The 22,377-nt window shown below is 44.6% G+C and overlaps 4 protein-coding genes across 4 annotated transcripts in view; all 4 read right to left on the bottom strand.

The window, feature by feature from the left end:
- The window catches only part of LOC131272423 (RNA-binding protein 24-like), a 41,082-nt gene extending 26,172 nt beyond the window's left edge, over nucleotides 1-14,910 (bottom strand). The window contains exons 1-2 of the mRNA XM_058274147.1: nucleotides 14,721-14,910; nucleotides 13,923-14,322 (exon numbers count right to left, since the gene is read on the bottom strand). The gene's annotated coding sequence lies outside the window, so the exon portion shown is untranslated. The remainder of the gene's footprint in view (nucleotides 1-13,922; nucleotides 14,323-14,720) is intronic.
- Nucleotides 14,911-16,041: 1,131 nt separating this feature from the next.
- Nucleotides 16,042-17,204, bottom strand: LOC131258773 (regulator of microtubule dynamics protein 1-like). The gene is made up of 3 exons (XM_058260152.1): nucleotides 17,077-17,204; nucleotides 16,459-17,012; nucleotides 16,042-16,398 (listed from the first exon to the last, which is right to left on the bottom strand). The coding sequence occupies exons 1-3, from the start codon at nucleotides 17,158-17,160 to the stop codon at nucleotides 16,341-16,343; spliced, it is 696 nt and encodes a 231-aa protein (XP_058116135.1). The 5' UTR covers nucleotides 17,161-17,204; the 3' UTR covers nucleotides 16,042-16,340.
- Nucleotides 17,205-19,319: 2,115 nt separating this feature from the next.
- On the bottom strand, nucleotides 19,320-20,088 carry LOC131259118 (regulator of microtubule dynamics protein 1-like). Its single transcript, XM_058260544.1, has 2 exons — nucleotides 20,002-20,088; nucleotides 19,320-19,922 (listed from the first exon to the last, which is right to left on the bottom strand). The coding sequence occupies exons 1-2, from the start codon at nucleotides 20,086-20,088 to the stop codon at nucleotides 19,320-19,322; spliced, it is 690 nt and encodes a 229-aa protein (XP_058116527.1).
- Nucleotides 20,089-20,742: 654 nt separating this feature from the next.
- LOC131258485 (regulator of microtubule dynamics protein 1-like) lies at nucleotides 20,743-22,253 on the bottom strand. The gene is made up of 3 exons (XM_058259811.1): nucleotides 21,869-22,253; nucleotides 21,511-21,732; nucleotides 20,743-21,436 (listed from the first exon to the last, which is right to left on the bottom strand). Exons 1-3 carry the CDS (start codon nucleotides 22,037-22,039, stop codon nucleotides 20,840-20,842), a joined length of 990 nt encoding a protein of 329 aa, XP_058115794.1. The 5' UTR covers nucleotides 22,040-22,253; the 3' UTR covers nucleotides 20,743-20,839.
- Between the last annotated feature and the right edge of the window lie 124 nt (nucleotides 22,254-22,377).

The following is a 22,377-nucleotide window of genomic DNA, read 5'->3' as shown; positions in this document are numbered from 1 at the left end:
TTTCGCGTTTACTTTCACCACCAACCCGCCCCCGAAAAAAACATCGGCAGGATTTGGATTCGGCCCGAGATCATTCGGAGTTCGAACGAGGATGTGGGGGGAAGAGTGGAAGTTCGTCTGAGAAAACTTACTAAAAACAAAAGCGCCTCCCATAAAACACAGGAAATCTAACCCACCACCACCACCCCCATGAAGAGTCCTGGCTCTTCTCGTGCCTATCGGAGGCCCTTGCACCTCGACCGAATTAGCTGATGCCGGTTGTGATGCACAAAAGGGACGTGAAAACTCGCTCTCCACCACTCGGAATGACGACTTGGGTGCGCGTTTTTCTTTTTATGATGGTTTTCCTCCACAACACACACCTTTCGCTCGGTCGGAAAGAGGTCGCAGATGCCGGTCGTCGGCTGCGAAGTCACTCGCGGTCGAACGGAAAATCGCGGACAAACAAAGACCAACCAACCGCGGGGGGTGGGGGGCAGGTCAGACGTAAACATTTTTCTCTTCGGAATTTCTTTTCATCTGTGTTTTTCCTTTTTTTGCGCCTGGAGCGCACAAACACACAAAACTGTATCCTACACACGATTTTATGCACGGATTACCGACGGAAGACGGAACCGAAATGAGAACGAATGAATCATGCAGCTCACCCACCCCGCTTCGCACTTCGCACCCCACCATCCCGGTCCAAGTGCTTTTTCACGTGTCAGCCTCCCCACCCCACACACCCCCCGAGAAAACCGCGCCAGAAATTATTCAATTTCCTCTTGACAATATGTTGAATGAGCAGTTCTCTTCTGTTTTGAAGCACCATCATCACCGGCAGGGATTCAGTATCCGGTGGCCCCCAACCTTCCCTTCCCACACTTACCCCCCGCCTTGGCAACCGAAAAGGAAACATCCCACATCCGAAGGCATCTTTCACCTCTTCGCCAGCGATGAAAGGAAAGCGGAATCGAACAATCGATAAGTTCACCGCACAGCCGTCCGTCCTTCCGTCGTCGGCTGAAGTTGCATTCTCGACCGTTCGTCATCCGACAGAGTTGCAAAGTTCAGCGAATATCATTCAAGTGCCAGGTTCGTCCTCTAGCTGGGCTCGAAAAAAAAGGATGGGGTGTGCACTTACGCTGGCGCTTCCTTCCGGCTTGACGCTTACACAGCAGAAGTAAGTCGACGGGAGGAGGACAAGATCAGGTCCTTCCCATGACGAGTGCAGTACAAAAGACACAAAAGGTGGAAAGGATACTCTCGTCGGCTGGTGGTACTTAAGAGGCACAGAAAAGGATGTGCTGTATCGGCGCCGGATCGACATTGTTTGATGAACCTGCTGCCTAATGCCGTGGCTGCTGACGATATTCCACATTTTTCCACAAGTGTCGAGGCAGATGATGACGATGGTGCTTCATATTCAAATAGCAGAACGTGACGAAATGATTTCGCGTGTCGGTGTGCGCGTGTGAACGTTCGATAATTGACAATATTCATTGGTTTCCACGCGAAGAGTTCTTTCGGAGAGAAGGATATGGATCCGAAGTGTGAACGATAGTAACTTTCACTTGTCCGTAACTGTCGACATCCTTACAAAATATAGTTTAGGATATGTTTTTACAGCTTCTTGAAATTAAAATGGATTTTTCAAGATTACTTATCTCCTATACAACCATCTTTTCACGTGTATCAGCTTGTAATCTCCCAGTATACGATGCGTTTCGCGTTTTGTTTCAAATCTTCTTGTGTTCTTGATTTGATTTGTACATTATTTTGTCGGTTATACTTATCATTATTTTTATTGTATTTGAATAACAATCATAATTACAAAATTTTGAAGTTACTTCTAGTGATAAAAATAACAACTCTCTTTGAAACAGAGTGAACAATCATCACGATGAAGCTAATCTTTAGGTCACTCTTTTGTGATTTAAAACGTGTAAAATGATTGATTAATTTTCGAGGAGATTTGACTCCTTAACTGGGATTCGAATCCCAAAAGAATGAACGAGTGGGTAAAAGAGTTGCTAGAGAATCCCGAATTGAGATTCGAATCACAAATTGTATGTGTATTTGTATATAGTTCGTATATTAAGTCCCAGTTTGTGATTCGATCTCTATGGCTACTAGCAAATCTTTTACTCACTCTTGGGATTCGAATCAATATATGGGATTCGAATCACTACTTGGGATTCGATTCTCTATGACGACTTGCAACTCTTTTACCCACTCGTTCATTCTTTTGGGATTCGAATCCCAGTTAAGGATTCAAATAAAAAAGGAGTAACAAAACCTATCCGTTAGGATTTAAATCAATCATTCATTAGTAAAATTCAACTCAATCATTCCTTCTTTCTTATTTCGCACATCACTACTTACTTCGAGCTTGATTTTACTTCTTTTTTTTAACTAATTTGCTTTAAATTTTGTTTTCACCTTTTTTAACTGCTTTTTGTTTTTGTTACTGCTAAAAAAATAGTTACCTCTTAGTCTTTCTTATAAACACCCACATTTGAAAAAAGATTTTCTACTTGATTATAATGTGTCAAAGAACTTGATTAAGAAACAGAGCATTTTTAATGTTAAATGAACTGTTAGATTGTCTGGTAAGATTTACACACCAAACCAGTTTGTTCTTAGTTTCTTTACTCAGAATAGTTGGACATATTTTTTTCTTTTCTTCCTAGAAGACCGTTTTTGGTAAAATCTTTCCCGTTCTACCAGTCCTCGGCGGTTTGGGGGAACGAATTATTTAATCTTTCCTCTCCCGTCGCAAGCAGACGACGGCGCGTACGGGTTTTAGTTATCCGATATTTATGGATCAACTATCGGGATCCGATTTCCGAGCCCGGCCCACCAGGGGAAAACCGGGGTGTAATAATGTCCGCCCGACTCTGACCACGGAATTGGGCTGTAAAATGTCGTTCGCTAGAGGTTGAGGGGTTTGAGGAACCGTTTTGGTGAGTGCGCGAGAGAGTGAGCTCTCGTTCGTTGGACGGCAATGTCGGGTAAGCCAGCCCGCGTTACGGACCATATCGGACCGTTTGTTATTCCTCGACCGGGCCGTTAATTCCCCCTGTGGGGGGAATGGAAACAAAGGTGAGGGAAGGTCCCCACCGGTAATTACCATCGGGGAAGCCAAATGTATGTGCATACAGAGTAGGAGCAGGGTTGACCGCGTGCCACACAGTCGCTTTTTTTGGTCCGACGTACAACGACGAAGACGACTAAGCCGTAGCTCTCGGGCTCATATGCCACTACCTCAACAACCGGGTGGATAGTTTGGCCTGTCTGCGTACTACAATGTTGTTGTTCCAATCGAAACCTACACACGGAGTTGGTGTTCAAGTCGTATCTCGATAGGAAACTAAAGCTGCTAAAAAGTTCAACCCCAAAAGTCATTGCCGAATGTTCGCAATAATGAATGGAACTCCTCGGGGATATAGCGCTCGGTCGATCATACCTTGATCTACGTACTTTTCCCCCATCGTTTACTCCATATTTCATATTATCGCCCATAAAACGGGAACTTCCAACGTAGAGTTCTGTACGTTGTGGAAGAAAATGAGGGCTCGGCGAAGAGTCTGCGCCAGAGATCCCAGCCATAATAATCGCGGTGTGTAGCCACGCACAGAGCACACATACACACACACGTACAAAAGATCGTAAATACGGACGAACGCCTCTAACGATCGATGGTGCGCTATGCTGCTCAGGCACGAGGTACGAAAAACGCGACTAGAACATCGGTTCAAGGGGGGGAGGAAAATCGAGGAAAAGCCAGGCAGGCAACCAAACACAACACACATGTTCTACTTCCTCTCCCACCCCCATCCCTTCCCTCTTCCAGCGCCATTTGATCTCGATCTTCACCCCACGAGAGCAACATATGGGTGTGCGCTGCGTTTAGAAGCGAGAACGCGAAGGCGAAACTAACAAAAAAAGGCATTAGGCTTCCGTTTATTTCGTTACATTATTGTTTTCCTTTTGCTCTTTGGGGCGCGTTGGTTCTACGCGTCGTCGTTCCCTGGCCCCCAGCAAGGCCACCACCACCAGCTCACCCAAAGGCATATGCGCGCCAAGGGGGCCAGGCTCAACAAATGGAGGAATTTTCGTTCCGGCTTCGATGCTTTGGTTTGCGGGATGCAACACACAGAGCATGCATGCATACATATATGCTGCTGCATTTGCGCACCTTCCACCTTGCCTCTCGTAACTGCAACTGCATCTGCGTGTCGTCTGGTTGCCATTAAAACGCGGAATTCCAAAACAAATGCGCGCACCAGCAGCAGATCACGGATTTGCCTACACACATCTGTCTGTTTGGGTGTGTTTGCTTTGGCAGTGGTTGTGGCGATGGCGGAAAAACCAAAGGGTAGACACGTTGGGGACTGCTGGGACGGGGAGGGGGTGTGTTTAGGGTGGACGTTATTACCGTGCGTTACCTGCAATAAAATGGAATGGGCCTTCTCGGCGTCCTACTGGCGACTTGGGCAATTGGAAAATGTAAACAGTGAAGGTGTCGTTGGAGAGAAATTGAATTTGTCCAATGAAAAGTCCACATGCCACTTTGAAAAACAATTGTCGCAATATAATGAAGGACTTAATGCGGAATATACCGTAAATAATATCATCTTTGTATAGCACCAACCCAATATTTTAGACTCGTTTAGCACAAAAACAAGTCAATCAACAACATAGTGAATGTTTCATTTTTACTTCTTGTCCAATTTATTAGTGATGTGCGCTCTGAGTGAGAATGAGTGAGTGATTCGAATCTTAATATTGAATGAACGATTTAAATCCTAACAGATAGTTATTGTGACTCCCTTTGATTTGAATCCTTAACTGGGATTCGAATCCCAAAAGAATGAAAGAGTTGGTAAAAGAGTCGCTAGTCGCCATAGAGATTCGAATCCCAGTTTGGGAATCACTACATGGGCGACTAGCGACTCTTTTACCAACTCGTTCATTCTTTTGGGATTCGAATCCCATATAGTGATTCCCAAACTGGGATTCGTATCATATCTTGGGATTCGAATCACAACTTGGGATTCGAATCTCTATGGCGACTAGTGACTCTTTTACCTACTCGTTCATTCTTTTGGGATTCGAATCCCAGTTAAGGTTTCAAATCACCTCGAAGGTTAATAAATCATTTTACACGTTTTAAATCACAAAAAAGTGACTTAAAGATTCGAACCATCGTGATGATTATTCACTCTGATTCAAATCTTTAAAAAGAGTTGTTATTCTCATCACTACAATTTATACTCTCGCTCTCATTATAATTAATTTCATAGTAATTCATTGAGAGTTTGTTCAGTTAATAATTTATTAAATCTCGATTTCGAACCATATGATTAGTCAACTTCTATAGTTGATTTTTATAGTTTACTTTTATAGTATTGTTAACTAAACTCAGCTCGATCATGACCACCGCAAGCTCACCCCGATGAAAACCACAATTCTGACTACAATTGTCTCAATTTAATTGTGTATGCATTGAAGCGGTTTTTACATTTACAAAAGCAAACCTTTTCTGACCCCAACAACGAATGCCAGCTGGGGGAGGAGAGAAAAAAAGAGTTACGGCACAATAAATACATCGGCTATAACCTAACCGATTCTTCTCGCGAGTCCAGGAGGTGGTACCTCCTTTCATGCCACACAACAGCTTCACACACACGACTAACATATGTATTTGTGGACTTTATATCAATCTGTTTCACCCCCTGCCCGCCGGGGATCTCTCCGTCGTTCCGTTCTTCATTGTTCCACACACAAAAAAAAACAGATGTTAGCTGGATGGTTGACTACCCCCCTTGGCAGCGACCCGCCCGCCCTGTCTCGTCGTCCTGCACGGAATTTATGATGGCAGCATAAAAAGATGGAAGAAGGAAAAAAAGGATCAGTTGCGTTCTCGATCGTTGCTTGATCCTCGTGTTCCCAGGGTGACCCCCTAAGCGTTCTACCCGCGACACCACATGTCCTTCCTAGGGGTCGGTTAACACACACACACACACTTAAAGCTGGTAGCGAGGGACAGGGATCGAGGCAGAAAAAAAACCAACGGAAGTCGTCATAATAAGCCACCGTATCGAAAGCATGTCGCGCTGGCAGAGCCTGTTCTTGTGCTCCGTTCTATACGAAGGAGAGCCCAATTGGGCACACGCATCATAACCCTGTTCGAATCGAACCACCACCATCTGGTGTTGGTGTGACACAAAAAAATGTGAGTATCATTTGGGATATTCTTTTTCGTTTTCGTTGAAGCGTTTTGGGTGTCCCGTACTCACGGTGGGGGGAATAAAGGCTCCGAAGGACCCCGGCAGCGATTATGTTTGGCCAACAGCCAGTTCACACATTATCATAATAACCGTCGTACGCCGGCATGCCCGGTTTAATGACCTCCTTCGGAAAGAAAAAAAAACCATCCCGGTAGCTTATGACCCCACCGAAAGGAATTTCGGAACATGATGGATAAGAAACCCCCACCACCGTCGACAGTCTTCGGAGGAGACAAAACATAGAGGAATGATAAGATCGTGATGAAAATAAACCTTGGCGTGTGAGAACGAAGCAGAACACAAAAAGAATCTACTCTCGAAGAAACGTGTTGAAAAAGATAAACAAACGGCTGACAACCTCCCGTGGGTTTTTTGCAAATGCATCTGCAGCATCGCCTCCACCTCGAGCTGTGTGATTTGTAGCCCTCAAGGAAAAGGGAGAAAAGATGCAATGAGCCGGAACCGAAGAAAGACCTCTTCGAACGAGTGCCACCGCGAAGAAAGAAGAAAAAACAAAATGCCACTTTAAAACAAAAAACATAATCCCAACGCAAGACGAACCTATTTAAAATGGCAATAAAATCGCAACAAAGTGTACGCAATAACGCACCGCCGAGACACAAGAACATGATCGGGAGGCTGGTGCTATTTTTATGCGAGCCCTTAAGAGGCGTTCTTTTTAAAAGAACTCCCAGCTGTCTCCCGTCCTTACGCTTACGCAAAGCTGTACACGGTACAAAAAAAAAGAAAGCCATTAAAAAGAACGGTACGCAACACGAGAAACGGAAGTCTCGCGAGAGGGTCTATACCAGTGATGTCAAACTCAGTTGACCTCGCGGGCCGCATTTCCTCCCAAAATAGGTTCGCTGGCCAAACACATTTAATTGATTGGATTGATGAAAATATATTCTTATCAGTGTGGTTTTATCTTAACAGTCAATCATGTTTTACTATTTCACTTTTTTTTTGTATTATATTGCTTCTTATAAAATTTACAATTTCGAGTAAAAGTAGGTTTTTTGATCAATCGTTTTCCAAATTTAAACGAATTCAAAACAAGTTTATTCGAATATATGTTCCAGTTCAACACTATTGTGCATTTTGTTAAAAATTTTAGAAAAGTTTAAGGTGTATTATTATTATAGGTAACTTATTGCTCCACATCTGTTATTTTATTTAGAATGCTCTTGTAGTTCATCACTTTTTTTTCTATGAACACTATAACACTCACTTGTCTACAAAAATATGTGTAAAACCTTTGCTCTTGTCAACTGCTATATATCAATGTTGTATATCACTTTCTTATAGAAATTGTTTGAATTGACATTCGTTTACTTCTCTTGCAATTCACAGCTCGTTTATTTATATTTTGCTATTCAAACGAAAGTCAATACTCAAGGATCCAAACTGTCGATGTATTGTTTCAAAGAAGTGGCGGGCCGCATTGTTTGACATCCCTGGTCTTATACCTTGCGCGTTAAAAGTTCATCCGAGGGCGAATTTCGCTACCTCAAAAGGGCGCGCGCGTGTTTCGGTTTAAAGTACAGTTTTGGAATGAATTAATGATTAACACCCGAGCCAGGAACCCCAAAAAACCGACGACTTTGGCCTCCGAAAGGACACATGTGGAACGGTTTCACCAGCACCACGGTTACCGAGTACTGAGTCCATCCATTCCGCATTCAAAGTGGCCATTCCCGGTCCAACAAAGGCATGCAGGGACGAGGATAAAGAAAAACGCGAACGGGAACCGGGACGAATTATGCGTAAATTAATGGAAAATATCTCCCCGCTTTTCACCGTCCTTCGCGGCGCGCATAGCAAAAGGACGAAAAAGTTTTCCCTCTCTCCCCCCGCCCCCCGAAGCGATATTTCATCCGTTCAATTTTGGGCAAAAACGCAGACACTTCGGATTTTCGCGTGAGTTCGGGAAGAACTCGCAGTAGTCGAAGGGAAAAACGCATCCTGCTGCGTTAGAAAATCCGGCCCCGGCTTAGGAACGGCCTGAACGTAATGCGAAATCGGATTGCACGAGCGAATGTATAGATGATATAAATATGATACGCAACGGGAAAAAAGAACCAAACCCCGAGGAACTTAGAAACAGAACATGCCTTTCCGCAATTGGAAGAAGTAAGAGGCAGGACGACGAATAATGGACCGGAGGGTTTTGTTGTGGCAAAAACGAGGGTGATTCGTGTCCCCGCCGCTTCTTGCGGGGGTCGATATCCTCCTCCCCGTTCTTTTGCCCATTTTCATCCTCTTCCTTTTTCCGATGGCAGCATCCCAGGGAACACGGAACACGGACGGGAGGAAAAGATTCGTGCCGTACATGATTAGTTTTCGGGCGCGAACGAAACAGAAGAACTGAGGAGCTGAGGACATGTTTTGCAACCCTCGCCGGCGCTTCGCCAAAAGGGAAATGTTTTCCCCCGAGGCAGACACAGATACAAACAGACGAAGCAGAATTCAAACGCACGCCATTCTTTGTCCCAAGACTGCGCAAGGATTGGCTCGCGGCTACGCGGAGGGAAATTCTTTCATTGGCCAACCACGCGATCGGTATTAGCATCCGGGGAATCCGATTTTCCCTCAACGCCGGTGGAAATTATGTGTTGCTTCCTGGAAGCAAAATGCCACCGAAAATTAGTTATTTGGTAGTAGGTTTGCAACGTGTATAATTGGAAGTAATTTTCATTTCTATATTCGTGGAAAGAAAATGATGGATCACCTGGAAAGCAATTACTCATCGGTAATTAAACAATCACATATCTTTCGGTGCAATGATTATTTTCATTCGCCATTCGACGCTAAGGAGCCGTGAAGGAATGCAGATAAAGGCTTATGCATCACGCCCCTCTGTCAGTTGCTACACGATCGAAACATGGCCGTATCATCGTAACACCAAACATGTACAACAACAACAGGCTCCTACTGCTGCACAATGAGTTCGAATTGTGAAACAACCAAACGAAGCTAAACAAACCCCTTCGCAACAACCCTTCGGGTGGCGTTACAATGATTCTGTTCGCTTCGGGGACCGCGCGATTACACGGCGCTCCGATTTGTTTACCTCTTGCCGTTACTGTTACGCCTGTTGAAGTCGGAGCCTCCGGCAACAGGCAACAGCTCCTAGCCAGGGGGCTATAGGTTGAGTTGAGCGGGTTACAGAGGAGTTTGGAATAACATACACGGTCGCCTCCGCGTTAGCCTCAGCGATGGCCCACTTATGATACACATTTGAAATTTTAAACATCACTTTATTTTCCACCTTCAGCATTGATTAACTGCGAACTAGCCTAAAGGGGATCAAGGAGACAAGGGTCTGTTTGGTATCATCCCTCCAATAAAGCACACTCAATGGAAGAGTGAGAAGCTGTATTAATTTTCCACCACAACAAATTTCTAAAATTTCCCCAAAAAAAATGTTTTAACCGCCCACCAGGCGGGGAGGAGGGTGAGGAACAAGCAAGGATTGGTTGACCCGAGGCATCACGGTACGCTGGTCACCGGCGACCATTTGTTGGACCTCTTTCTGGGGTCCAATAAAAATATAGAATTCGGAAAACGAGAGAAGGCGCGAGGAAATCATGGCACTTTTTCAAACCAAATTGCGACCGAAGAAGTGCACACACACACACACACACCTTTTCCACCCTCGATTCGGTGTGATGGTTCAGTGGCACTTCCGTAATGCGGAGATCCCCGGCGCGGACGACGGAACCTCACCGGACGTTGACTGATTGACCCGGAACAGCGCCAACGCGGGGAGTTAGGACGAGGGAGGCGCGCAACAAGCGCGTGGTTCGCGCAATCGAGCGCACCACGGTTTGCGCATAAGGCTCGCTGCTCTCCGTCCCCCCCTTTCTCCATCCAAAGCGGTGCACGTTGAGGCGTATCTTCCGCTAGGCTCGCGCCCTCGGGTTTTTGTGCGTTATGCGCTGCTTCCGAAAGGGAGATGCCATCGTGCATTAATGTATGTGTGATGCGCGCCTCGGATGGCTGCCTTTTGTTGCCGTTCCGGGGGCAAACCCGGCGTGATGCGTAGGCGATGTGTGTGTGTGTGTGTGTGTGTGTGTGCGTCTGTGTGTTTCACAACACGCGTTTTAACTGTGCACCGAGTGTGGCGCACATTACGAAGTGTGCCAAACGCGACAACGCCGTTGGAAAACGTGTGGGGTGGGAGGGGGGAGGGCCGAGAGGACGTTTCTCAAATGGTCAACGTGTGAAATGGGTTCCGCGCGGAAAAACTCTGCTCGTAGCTGATCGTTATCTGATCTTATCGAACTCTCATGTCAAGTCTTAAGCGAACAGATTTTCTTCCAATTATGTTGCATAACGTATTAATACTTATTTAAACAAAGTCAAATTCTGTTATTGGTGAAGTCACGACAACGTGTTAGCAAAGTTTTGACATTATTTAGCACATAACGGGGAAAGAAAATAATTAATAAACAGGATTTCTACATTACGTCATAGTGTTCTTTTTGAAGAAAAAAAAGTTTGAGTAAGTTGAATTCCAAATTGGAAAACTATTACGAAACAAAACATTTAATAATCTGGAAAAATTAAAAATAATAATTATGAAAAACGAAGAAGAAAAATTGTGTGAAAATGTTGAATTTTGAAACGAAAAAGGAGAATTTTATTGTTCTTTTCAAGATCTCCTTCTTTCGTTTCAAAATCATAATTCTTATTTTTAATTCAAAATCATAATTCTTTTTAGAGAATAGTTGTTTTTATTTCTATCAAATTTATTGCTTCATTTGCAAGGTTTGTTGTTGCTTAATTGTGTTTTATAAAACTTAGAATGTAACTACAAAAAATCCATATTTTCTTATTTCATTATTCTTCAATTACTTGTAGAATTTTATCATCAACAGCATCACCATCATTTACGCGAACAGTTATCCACCAGTTCAAATGGTGTCATTTTTTCTCATCAAAGACACGGGAAAAACAAACGGTTGTGGAAAGACTTTTTCTCAACTGTTGCTCGCGAATGGCCTACATTTGGCACTTTCCCCGCTATCACGGGGCTTTCCCAGTCAGCAACGACGGTTCGGCCGCCACTTCCTTATCATTCGCGCCAACGCTGGACACACCTGGACCGGAGGATTGAGCAAATGGAGGGCATGGAGCGGATTATCTTTCACCGATCATCCAAAGCCTCGATCAGTTCGCGTAATCAGTGCGTTCGGCTTTACGACCGTTCGGCAGCAGCAGCCCGGAAAAGCGATCCGGTAAAAAAAAAACGGAAAGCCCATAAAGCACCGGTGTGTGAGAGTGGTCTAAAGCAAACAGCACAGGTAAGCGGGAAGAAGAAGAAGCAGCGTTTCGAATGATAAAAGTACGACTAATCGGTACCTGCAAAACAGACCATAAGCCAGCTGCAACCGCATTGATATCCTCTCCCTTGATTTTGGGGGGAGCGAAATTGTCTCCCTTCTTGACCAGTCTCACACCACCCCACACCCTCGGAGGGTGGAGCCCATTTGGCAGCGGCCAAAAACGGTTTGGAATAATTTGATAATCATCAACACCCCGGAGGAGAGTGTTGCACGCTGCTATTTCCTGCCCAATGGCGCCCGCCGGGGCTCTCGAGGCTTTTTCTTTGCTTTATTTTCCTTTTCTATTTTCGTTGCTCCTATTTCTCCCGCTTCGCCTGCGTGGTGTGTGTGTTTTTTCGTTTCCTTTTTTTTGCCGACCGTAATTTTCCACCTTTTTTTTCTCCAAACCCCGTTAGAAGATCGTACATCTGCGCGCATGAATCATATACGATCGGCGCACGAGAGGCGTACGTATGCGCGCGCGTGGTACCGTTCGCGTTTTCTTGGCGTGCCCCGAGGTGGAAAAAGGCATCGGTATCAGTGCGGTTGGGCCTCGGTGGTGCCTGTTGGGCTTTTGCTTAACTTTTGCCGAAAGCCGAGCGGGTTGGGTTTTTCTTCACTTCTTTGCCCCGGGGAGGAGGGGAGAATCGAGTTTTATTATGAAACGGCCGATAATGACCAAGAAACCTCCTCGGTCGGTCGGTCTAGCCAGCTTACCAGCCAAGTGTGTGTAGCACCTTCTTCTCCTCCGATTACCCCGTGGTCCGCCCAAAAGGAAGAAGGTTCTCCGCGCACTTATTACTCATCCCCATGCTAGAAATGCGGCCGCCTACCGGCAGGTGCCGGTATATCGAAACATGTTCTGCCTTTGGGGAGCTGGTTTTTGTGTGCAATTTTGGACTCCGAAAACCTTTGCCCTACTCCACGCAACCATCCTCCTTGTTATCGGCAATCACGAACGGTTTTTTTTCCGTTGATCATCACAGTACAGGTCGTCTTCTGGCGGGCTTGATTGCTGAATTAAAAACAGGCGTACACCTAACGGGAACGGGACCAACGTTCGATAGGCCATAAGTTGCGCAAATAAAACATCGATCGTTCGTTCCACTGAACAGAGGAAAAAAGACAGGTATTTGAGTAATGAGTTAATCTTTCTTTAAACAAAATGTTTCATTACCTTCAATCGCATCCTCTTGCATGTAAACAGCCATGCAGCCAAACATTCCTTCCAGTAGCCATAAACCATATATGCTTCCTGCAAACAAGACACACATTTAAGGGAAATATGCGTGCAGCAACAGCATCATGCCTAGCAAGGACCAAACTCCCAACACAGCCAAAGGACAAAGTTTTGAAACCTGAAAACCCCCTCGTTCTAACGGCGATCTATCACCACTACACATGCTCGCTCCATTTCTTGTTTTTCCAAACTCAATCAACCCCCTAGCAGAGGGACGGATATGTGCTGCTGCTGAAGGGGAAAAGCAGGACCAAAAAGGACCGCTTTTTCCCGTCACACGCAACCAATACATATGCACAACTGTTGGCGTAGAACTCTGGCCGAAGAAGAAGGGGACGACTGAAGGGTATACAAGCTTACGCATGATGCACAAACGTTGTACTTCCCGTGCCATCGAAATCGTTCCATTCCGTCCCTTCGTCGTCGTGTTTGTGTGTGTATACTTTTCCGAACAAAATGCAAACACTAGCGCTCTTGACTTAGATTATACTCCAGAGATTCGCAAGTTGTACATTGCGCATCCTTTCTTAAAACCTTTCCATGCAACCGTAGAAAGACTTTAACGCTTCGACTGTCGGAGAACGCTTGTTCCATGTTCCGGGGCCATGTTGGGAAGGAAACGGGGCGAGATTAACTGTACACCCGACAGGCTGTGCCTCCTGCTGCAATTAGCATCCCCCGCACGCGTCTTCTCGGAAAACTTCCGCCATCTCCGCACGTCGACCCCGGCGGAGGATTGAAGCGGATCTCCATCGACAGATAATTCGCCCGAATTGGTCGCTCGGGGCTCGGGGGAGAGGGGAGAGGGCATGGACCATTTTCTTCTTTCTTTTTTCCACACCGAGCCGGGGGTAAAGTTTTTCCAAACTTTCTCGCTACGTCCGGATTCCGCCGACTCGATGGACGCTAATGTCTGTTTTTCGGGGCATACACCGACGCATCCATAATTCCTTCTCTTTGCTTTTGGTCGGGGCCAGCAGAAGTATTCCAGCAATTTTAACAACTATTATTATTTTCTACCACACCGTCCCGGCCGCGGAGGCCTGAGGCTGGGTGTAATGGTGGTCGGTACATTACCTCAATTTGCGTTTGCGGCCTGCCGAGGGAACTGCCGGCTGCTGCTGCTTACGGACTCCGCCGGAGGATGATGAGCTTTTTCGAGATTTTCACCAACCTCACGTGGTCGGTTTTTCCTGCGTTTCAAAGCAATGCCGAACGGTTCGGTTCGGACATTCACCGCTGCACAATTTGCGCCACGAGTTTCCTGGGAGATTCAATGTTTTTTTTTTTTTTTGGTTGTTGCTTGTTTCGATTCGTTTATTTATCTTTCCTGCCTCGCTGTATCACACCCGCACACTTTTGAGGCTCTTTATGTAACGGCGACGATGACTAACTGAGCACCAAAACTTTTAATAAGCACACACGTCGAACCGGACGATTTGCAAACTGTGTTCAAATGGGAGATTTCACGTTTGATCTGGATGTAACAAGTAAAAAGTAGAAAAATCAATTTTAACTGTACACAGGAAGAGTGTGCGTTTTAAAATATTTAAATAAAATAACAAAAATTAATACTCCAATCTTTTTTGATGCATTTTTCGAATAAACGCCAATAATTCCGACAAGTTATAGGGTCAATACCTTAAAAAGGTTCTGAAAAAAAAACATTCTAACATAACCTTCAACCAAAAGAAATTTATCAACGCCGTTTTCCCTTGTGACAACTGTACACATTGCAAGGATGCAGTGTAAATCGCAGACGCGCAATCTCAAGCAACGCAATAAACAAGTGCGCTTTTCCTCGCGTTTAATTGTAAGCGCCACTTGGTACACAAAGGAACACTTTTCGCGCTTCTTTTCAACACGGGTACGTACTTTATACTCTTCCTTCTCGAACAACTACTGAACGTCGTCTCACGGTGCCGATATGCGGTTATGACTCGCGGATACGCGTGATATCGGGGTGCCGATGCAAACGATGACCACGGATAATGCTTTTCTATCGTTCAACTTTCCACGCTTTTCCACGAATCAGACGCGATACGGGCACTAGCTTTCCAGACAACCTTCTCACTCAACGGTCAAAAACGTACTGAAAACTGACGCGAACTTTGTGTGCGATGTGTTGAACCATGTTGGTGACCAAGGTTCTTGCAACAACATGTTTTCGCTCGCCACAAGTGCCCAAAATTGCAAATTCTCGCATAACTTTTTAGTTCGTTCACCGATTTCCTAATATGACCCCTTCAATGAAAGGTCTCTTCAAGACGCGCAACTTTGTTTAAGATGAAATTTTACCATCATTTCTTGTATTTGAGAAAAAACCTGTGTGACAACGGATTCGCCCTTCGGGCGAAAAGGTGAAACAACCTTAATTTAATTGCAATCAACGATCCAGCTGGTGATGGATAGCTCAAACCTGAACCTGTGAATAAAGCAGCTCTCATGGTTTAGCGACTTTGGGGAATTAATGTCTCAAATACGTATTGCTGCAATCGAATAAATTACATCAGCCATTATAGTTACGGCGACGCGCTTTTTGGGAAAAATGTCTTATAACATCAAACATGTTCGCTCCACGTTAGTGTGAAAAAACAAGATTATCCCTATGGTTATTTTCTTGAGTAAATCATTCAAAGAGTTTAACAAATGATGGGAAAAAACGGCAAATTAAATGTGCAGTCAAAATATGTCGGATTGGGATTCGGATTCGGAGATCCGGGTCTCAGAATGGATTTGAATACTACCTGCGGAATCGAGATTTGGATCGTACCAAGGTTAGTATACACGTCCAGAGTATATAATAACCTTGGTTCGTAGAACAGTTTCAATAACTAGTTCCATTGCAAGGAACCATACTGGATTCAAAAATGTATACCGCGATTTTTAAAACCGTTTGAACCATACACGATATTCTATATTTAAGATTCTGTGCAGACATGTTCAGGAGTATATATGCTGTTTCAATTTTAAATCCATTTACTTCAATGTCCGAAAATATTCCAAGAATACATCATTTACTAGTTCATGTTTCCATGTAGAAACCATCATATCGCATTTGTTTTTTGTTTGAATTCATAAGCGGTGATATACTTTGAATGATAGTCTAAATTGAGTATGTGTTTTAGATATAGTATCTATATAGATGAATGATCCGTTTCATTCTTCATTCCACTTTATAAAACGTTAATCCCCAACGCTTCTTTCCAACCCACCCACCCTTCCTTAACTTTTCACAAAGACCTATGGATTGCATAAATCACAGGACAAATGGCATTCCCATTAGCGATTATGCTATCATACTTTCGTGTGAGTTCACCTTTTATTTTTATTGTCTTATCTTCCAAGTACTTGAACGGGCAGTGAGTTTTTAACGCCACGTGCGTCCCGCACGAAAGAGCCTTCAGTAACAGATCCGTTTTCGGGTAATGCCTGTGCCCCGTGGTGCGATAAGGAGCGTGATTGAGATTTTACCGCACATGCCACATCCCTCATCTACAGCTTCTTAAGCAATGCCTTTGCCGTTTTCTGTGCCTCTCGATCGTCGGCAGTGCTAAAAACGGAGATAAATATTTACACGAGATTTTCAACGACTGGAACCACTCATACTTACTGTGGTGCTGTCTGGTTGGCTGCTAGTTCAAGAAAGTGTCGTGCTTTGGTGCCATTCTTCAACGCAATGTACGTCTCGCCCAGCATTAGATGGTTCAGAGGAAAAAAGTTTGGGGCCACATTTTCAGCCTTCTCGAAACACTGCAGCGCATCCTCGAACGTTGCTTCCGGCACGTCAATTGTGAAGGTGTGAATCATCTTTTTCTGGAACCAAGGCAAACTGGCCAGCTTGTGGTAGAACCGCCCCAGTACAAACCATGCAAAAGGATCCTGTGCATCCAACTCTGTGGCTTTCTTGAGGTGCTTCAGAATCGTGCTGAGCTGCAGGACACGCTCCTTTAAACCATCTATGCCGGACTTTTCTGCCAGAAATATTGCGTAGTATTTGTGTGCGGCCGAACGCTCCGGTGCCAGCTCGAATGCCTTTTTGGAGTAATCGAATCCTTCGAAAATAAGGGCTTCTAGCTGTTTCGATTTGCTTGCATCGTCGACGAACTCCCTCGATAATGAATATATCACACGACACAACCGCCACAAAATTTCGTAGCTTCGATCCTGCCGAGACAAAAAACAAATAAATCCAGTTGACCTAGTCACCAACGGACCAGTTTTCTCTTACCGTTTGCTTCAGCAGTAGATCGTACGATTCGCGAAATTTGTACGCATCGAACAGCTGATCAGATTGTTTGAGAACGTCCTCCATGATGGCAACAACCGGCTTTGCCAAAACTACTGCACCGAACGCTTCCTCATCGGCTACTGCCGGGCGCAGAACTTGTTTCACCATCTGGCACCGCAGCTTCACACGTCATCCGCTTGGAGTAGGAAGCACCACATCGTCCCTTCTCCCCCCCAGACAATCGATCTCCCTTCCATGCCGCTTCCTCATCGCACGCGATCGTTCTTCCGCCACACGCCGTCATCGTCACACTCTTATCTGTTGAAATTGTGTGGCGATGTTGCTGCTACTCGCTCTACCAAATGTGCACATACAATGCCCCATGACATGACGAAGCGAGTTTCATAGATACCAATCGTCGCGCTATTGGTACCGGTTTTTCGTTTCCTATATTCATAACAAAAACTAAAGTGAATCATGCGACTAACTGCACCCAAAGGGAATTTTCGTATGCACAAATGTTTATTTCTTCCTTCCCTTATCTTACCGTAGATCGATAACAGATAAAACCTCCCGTTCTACCGTATAGCCTTTTCACCTTCAAAAGGCAGGTTTTGCCAAGGTACCGTTTAACCTTCAGGTCTACGACCAAAAATACCTACGTTAACATACGACCGCCTACCCGGGTAGGCCATACGTCTTGTATGGGAGTTTGCATTTTGCTGTGCTTCAAAGCTAATATGTTTTGTTCTAGATGCCGTAGTGAGTTGAAATTTTCAGTGATGATACTTAAGAATGTTTTCTAACGCATCCCATTAAAATAATAATATTAAAAATTCAATGAGTAAGTATTTTTTCATTTAAATATATTTTTCCCCATAGATCTACAATCGCTAACTCTGTAAACCATACATTTTCAATAAGTAATTGTGTTTGTTTATACTTCTTAAGTTTCTGGTGAAGTAACTTCTAGGTGCCTTTAAACATTTTTGCTTATAAAGTGAAATTTTAAAGATTTAGAAATATTTTTCTATTAAATTTTACGTTTTGGAAATGTTCATGTTCCTCAGTAAATTCAGTGGCATATCTGGAGGAAATTCTTGATTATACATTGTTACATCTGATATTTAAGCCTTAACATTTTAAAACTTAGCTCATATACATAAATTCGATCGTTTTATTTCAAATAATAACAGTTTCTTTTGTATTTAATTCAACCCGTTGCATCATGATTTTCTTGCAATTAATAAATTATTATTTTGTGTAACAAATGATGAAAGTTCACCTAGAATGCTTTCGATGCCACTGTGTGGTCCAAAATGTAGCATAATTTGCATATTTGTAGATCGTCTTCGAGTTTATCTCATTACTTATTGCTCGAGGAGTTCGAGGAGTAAAACAGTCTTTCATAGTGTGTCTTAGATAAATTATTATTGTTTTCAATATAAATATAAAAAGAAAAACCCGAGGGGCACCTCCTTTCACCTACTGGTGGTTTGTCTTGATACAGAAAAATAAAAACTCTCGTACAAAACGTATGACTTACCCGGGTAGGCGGTTGTAGATTTAAGGGGTATAAATGGAAAAATGGTGTAAAAAAATACTTAGAATAAAAATAAAAAGTCGGTTTTCGGCAGAATGATAGAAAACATGTTGCTTGAGGCATTCCAGGAATTTCGAGTCGATATAACTGTTCAATTCGAAGTAATTGCAAAATAAAAGGGCAAAACTTACCCAGGTAGGCGGTTGTAGATCTGAAGGTTAACCATTTGTCGCCTCAAACTGGTGTTTAACGTTGCACTCGCGACCAGTTGCATTTATACTTCCTATCCCGTTATTTGAACCTCTTGTTAATGCTACCACCACCACAACCATGGGGGACTGAACCCGATAATACATGATCCGAATTGAAACGTTAACTCACATGATAAGGTGCGTTGATAAACGGTTTAAGCCGTCCTACCTCATTTTCTCAAGTGACACGCAACCCCGCAACCCAGGTTTAAACTAATTTTCCTTAACCTATGTTTTCGCTAATTCACCATTGCAAAAGTTTCCTAAACAAACGCTTAATTGGGCCTAAACTTTTGACTTGCGGTAAAACCCCCTTCTACCGGAGGTTTGTGGTAACTTAATGACTTGATTGGGAAATCAAAAAAAAAAGTATCGATATCAAGGTACGTCACCACTCGACGATGGCTAGCGGACGGAAAGCACGCTCCAAAGACGGTCTGGCGTGCCTTCTAGAGTTTCTTCAGCAGTTCGGTGGCCTCTTCACGGCAAATGCGATCGTCCTCGCAGCGCACCTCGACGGCGGCGGCACGCTCGAGCCACGGTTTCGCCTCGGCCGATTGCTTCAACGCCAGGTGCGACTTGCCCAAATACAGCAGGTTCAGCGCGTAGAAGTTGGGCTTGATGCTTTCGGCCTTTGCAAAACACTCGAGCGCCTCGGCGTACGATGCGGTCGGCGGATTCGGTGCAACGGAATTGATCAGCTTGCGCGTGATCCAGTTCACCTCGGAGAGCTTATAGTTGAACTGGCCGAGCATATGCCAAATGCCCGGGTCGCTATCGCCGTTCAAACTGACCGCCCGTTGGAAGTGTTTCTGCACATTCTCCAGCTGCTTGATGCGCTCCGTGACGCCATCGAGCGAGCTTTTCTCGGACAGAATCGCACCGTACCACTTGTTGGCGCCAAAATTGTCACCATCTTTTTCGAGGGCTACCCCGGCGTGCTCGAACGCTTGCCGCACGAGAGCCTCCTTCTCGTCGCTGACGGATGATTGCTTCGATAGGAAGAACACGGTTCTGGCTAGCCGCCATTTCACTTCGCAGCTTTCTTGGTCCTAAAACACAGACACAAAACAAATATACCGGAAATGCCAAACAATTCTAAGAAAAAACCACGTGGATCGCATCAATTACCGATAATTTTTGTATCATATCCAGTGAGTCCTGATATTCACAGTTCTCGAACATCTCATCCAATAGTTTCAATTCCTCGGCGGACATTTTCACGGCCAACGTTTATCGATTTTTGGGGTCAACAAAGGTGTCACGAACACGCAGGGTCTTCTAGCACGCCACCTACCGTAAACACTGCGTCGTTTGGAGCAAGTCAGTTCAGAACGGTTAACTGGAAAGTACTGACGATGGAGTCCCACTAGTCACAGTTAGTCGGTCCACAAAACAGAAAAAAATGTGCCACCTTTACCTTTGTGCAATGGTCGCGCGCCAATCGCGGTGTTACCCACGAACACATTGAGCCAACCCACATGTGGGGTGACAAGTTCATTTATACGCCCGGGAGGGGGTGCAATGGAGGGCGCAATATAAGCGACGAATATGGACCTCCGACCGTTTATCAGAAAACGCGGAATCAATCGCGGAACTTCGTATTTGTACACCCCGCGGGTAGCCGATGCACCTTTGCTTTGTTTGCGTGACGCTCAACGTTTAGGTGCATTCTACTACAGGCATAAGAAAGTACACAATCGTTTCCGTAAAATCTCTTCCTGTTGGCAGTTTAAAGTTATTAAGATCAAGTGTGTATTCATGAAAAATGTGAGTATTTTTTTAAAATAATAACATTTCACTTAGAAAATAGTAAAATCTTTCGTTTATACATATATCGGATTTAAAATCAACGAACACAAGGTCTTTGGAATGATTAATTGATTTTTATTATTTTCCTTCCATTAAATTGCACCCTCGAAAAAATACACACACTCACACACTTTACTCTCGCTGAAAATCTTATCAGTTACAGTTTCTTTAACAACTTGGTCGCCTCCTCCTTGCATTGCTTATCGTCTTCGTTCAGTACGGCCACGTTTGCCGCCAGTGTCATGAATTCCTTCGCCTTATCCGTCTGCTTCAACGCTTGATACGTTTTGGCCATCATCAGATGGTTCATGGAGTAAAAGTTCGGCTTGGTCGATTCGGCCTTTTCGAAGCATTCTAGTGCTTCTTCGTAGGTGCCAGTCGGTGGGGTCGCGAAGATGGTCGACACAATCTTACGCTGGTACCAGGGCAGATCGGCCAGTCCGTAGTAGAACTGCCCGAGAATGTACCAGCTGGTCGCATCGTTCGGATTAAGCTCGACCGCTCGCAGCATGTGCTTCTTGACCGTTTCTAGCTGCGTCACGCGCTCCTTGATGCCGTCCAGGCCGCTCTTGGCGTCCAGAAGGATGGAGTACCACTTGTGCGAAGCGAAATCGGAATCGTTCAGTTTCAGCGCCTCCTCCGAGTAACGGAACGCTTCACGGACAAGTTCTTCCTTGCGTGGGCTTGGGGTCGGCTTCGACAACGAGTAGGTTACACGGGCGAGACGCCATTTAATGTCGTAAGTTTCTTGTTCCTAAAAAAAATGAAAAATACATGAGTAACTAAGATAATGAAAACAAGTTGCCCTTGTATGTTTGTACAACTTACAGGATATTTCTGCAGCAAGTCGTACGCCTCCTGAAAGTTGTTCTCATCGAACAATTGGTCCGCATGCTGGATTGTCTCGCTAAGTGATTTAACAGCCTCTTCCGCCATTTTGTTCACCGCTGGGTCTTCCTTCTTATTCGATTTGGACGAAAACAGGGACCACGATGTCACGAACAGGAGTGGCCGAACAGTAAGAAGAGCTGCCGTTGATTGCCGTGGGCGCTATTGGTTGATTAAAGACAAGGCACACGATGCAATTAAGATGATTGTTCACTCAATAAGATCACCAGCAACACGTATTCCTCCTGGTTTATATGCACAATCTGCTGCACCTTCACAGAGTCGTTCGAAAGAATACCTTTTGTCTGTTGCCAGGAGCTTGTGGTGGTCTTCGAAGTCCGCGGAACTGTTTGAAGGAAGCAAGATTCTCCCGAAGCGCGAACTTCGTTAGTCGTAGCGTGTTGATTGCTAATCGGCCGTACCGTTGAATAATACTACCAGCACCTTTCGTTGCGTTCTGTACAATCATGACTCGCTTTTGACACTTTGGACTCTGGAGAAAACAACACAACACTACACACAGCTGATTGTGACGGTTGACCGACGATTGAACACGAGAAAGAGAAGAGGAGCAGCAATTACACGTTGAGCGAGCAGTGGGCTCGGAAAGACCTTTGGTCGTTGCGTAAGTAAACACTAACTTCAAACGCTTATCCTCTTCCGCTATCGGATATCTACGAAAATATATCTCTGTGCTACGACGAAGATTCCTGTTGACTAATCCCTCAGCGAGGGGGTAATGCAGGTCATCGTTGTAAACATTACTTTTCTCTCTTTCGCTCCAACGGAATCATACATAAACAATTA

This window comes from Anopheles coustani, chromosome 3, assembly GCF_943734705.1.
Source record: "Anopheles coustani chromosome 3, idAnoCousDA_361_x.2, whole genome shotgun sequence".
NCBI lineage: Eukaryota > Metazoa > Arthropoda > Insecta > Diptera > Culicidae > Anopheles > Anopheles coustani.
Note: the sequence above shows the minus strand (reverse complement) of the source record. Positions and strands in the feature narration are given on the sequence as shown.

Bases quoted from the DNA above. Each gene is read 5' to 3' on its own strand.
- LOC131258773 (XM_058260152.1), bottom strand. From the start codon at position 17,160: ATGGAGGACGTTCTCAAACAATCTGATCAGCTGTTCGATGCGTACAAA. The intron at 17,013-17,076 runs GTAAGAGAAAAC...TTGTCTCGGCAG, and splicing joins ATCTACTGCTGAAGCAAACG to GATCGAAGCTACGAAATTTT. The intron at 16,399-16,458 runs GTAAGTATGAGT...CTCCGTTTTTAG, and splicing joins GCCAACCAGACAGCACCACA to CACTGCCGACGATCGAGAGG.
- LOC131258485 (XM_058259811.1), bottom strand. From the start codon at position 22,039: ATGATTGTACAGAACGCAACGAAAGGTGCTGGTAGTATTATTCAACGG. The intron at 21,733-21,868 runs GTATTCTTTCGA...ATCAACCAATAG, and splicing joins CTCCTGGCAACAGACAAAAG to CGCCCACGGCAATCAACGGC. The intron at 21,437-21,510 runs GTAAGTTGTACA...CATTTTTTTTAG, and splicing joins ACTTGCTGCAGAAATATCCT to GAACAAGAAACTTACGACAT.
- LOC131259118 (XM_058260544.1), bottom strand. From the start codon at position 20,088: ATGTCCGCCGAGGAATTGAAACTATTGGATGAGATGTTCGAGAACTGT. The intron at 19,923-20,001 runs GTAATTGATGCG...TCTGTGTTTTAG, and splicing joins ATATGATACAAAAATTATCG to GACCAAGAAAGCTGCGAAGT.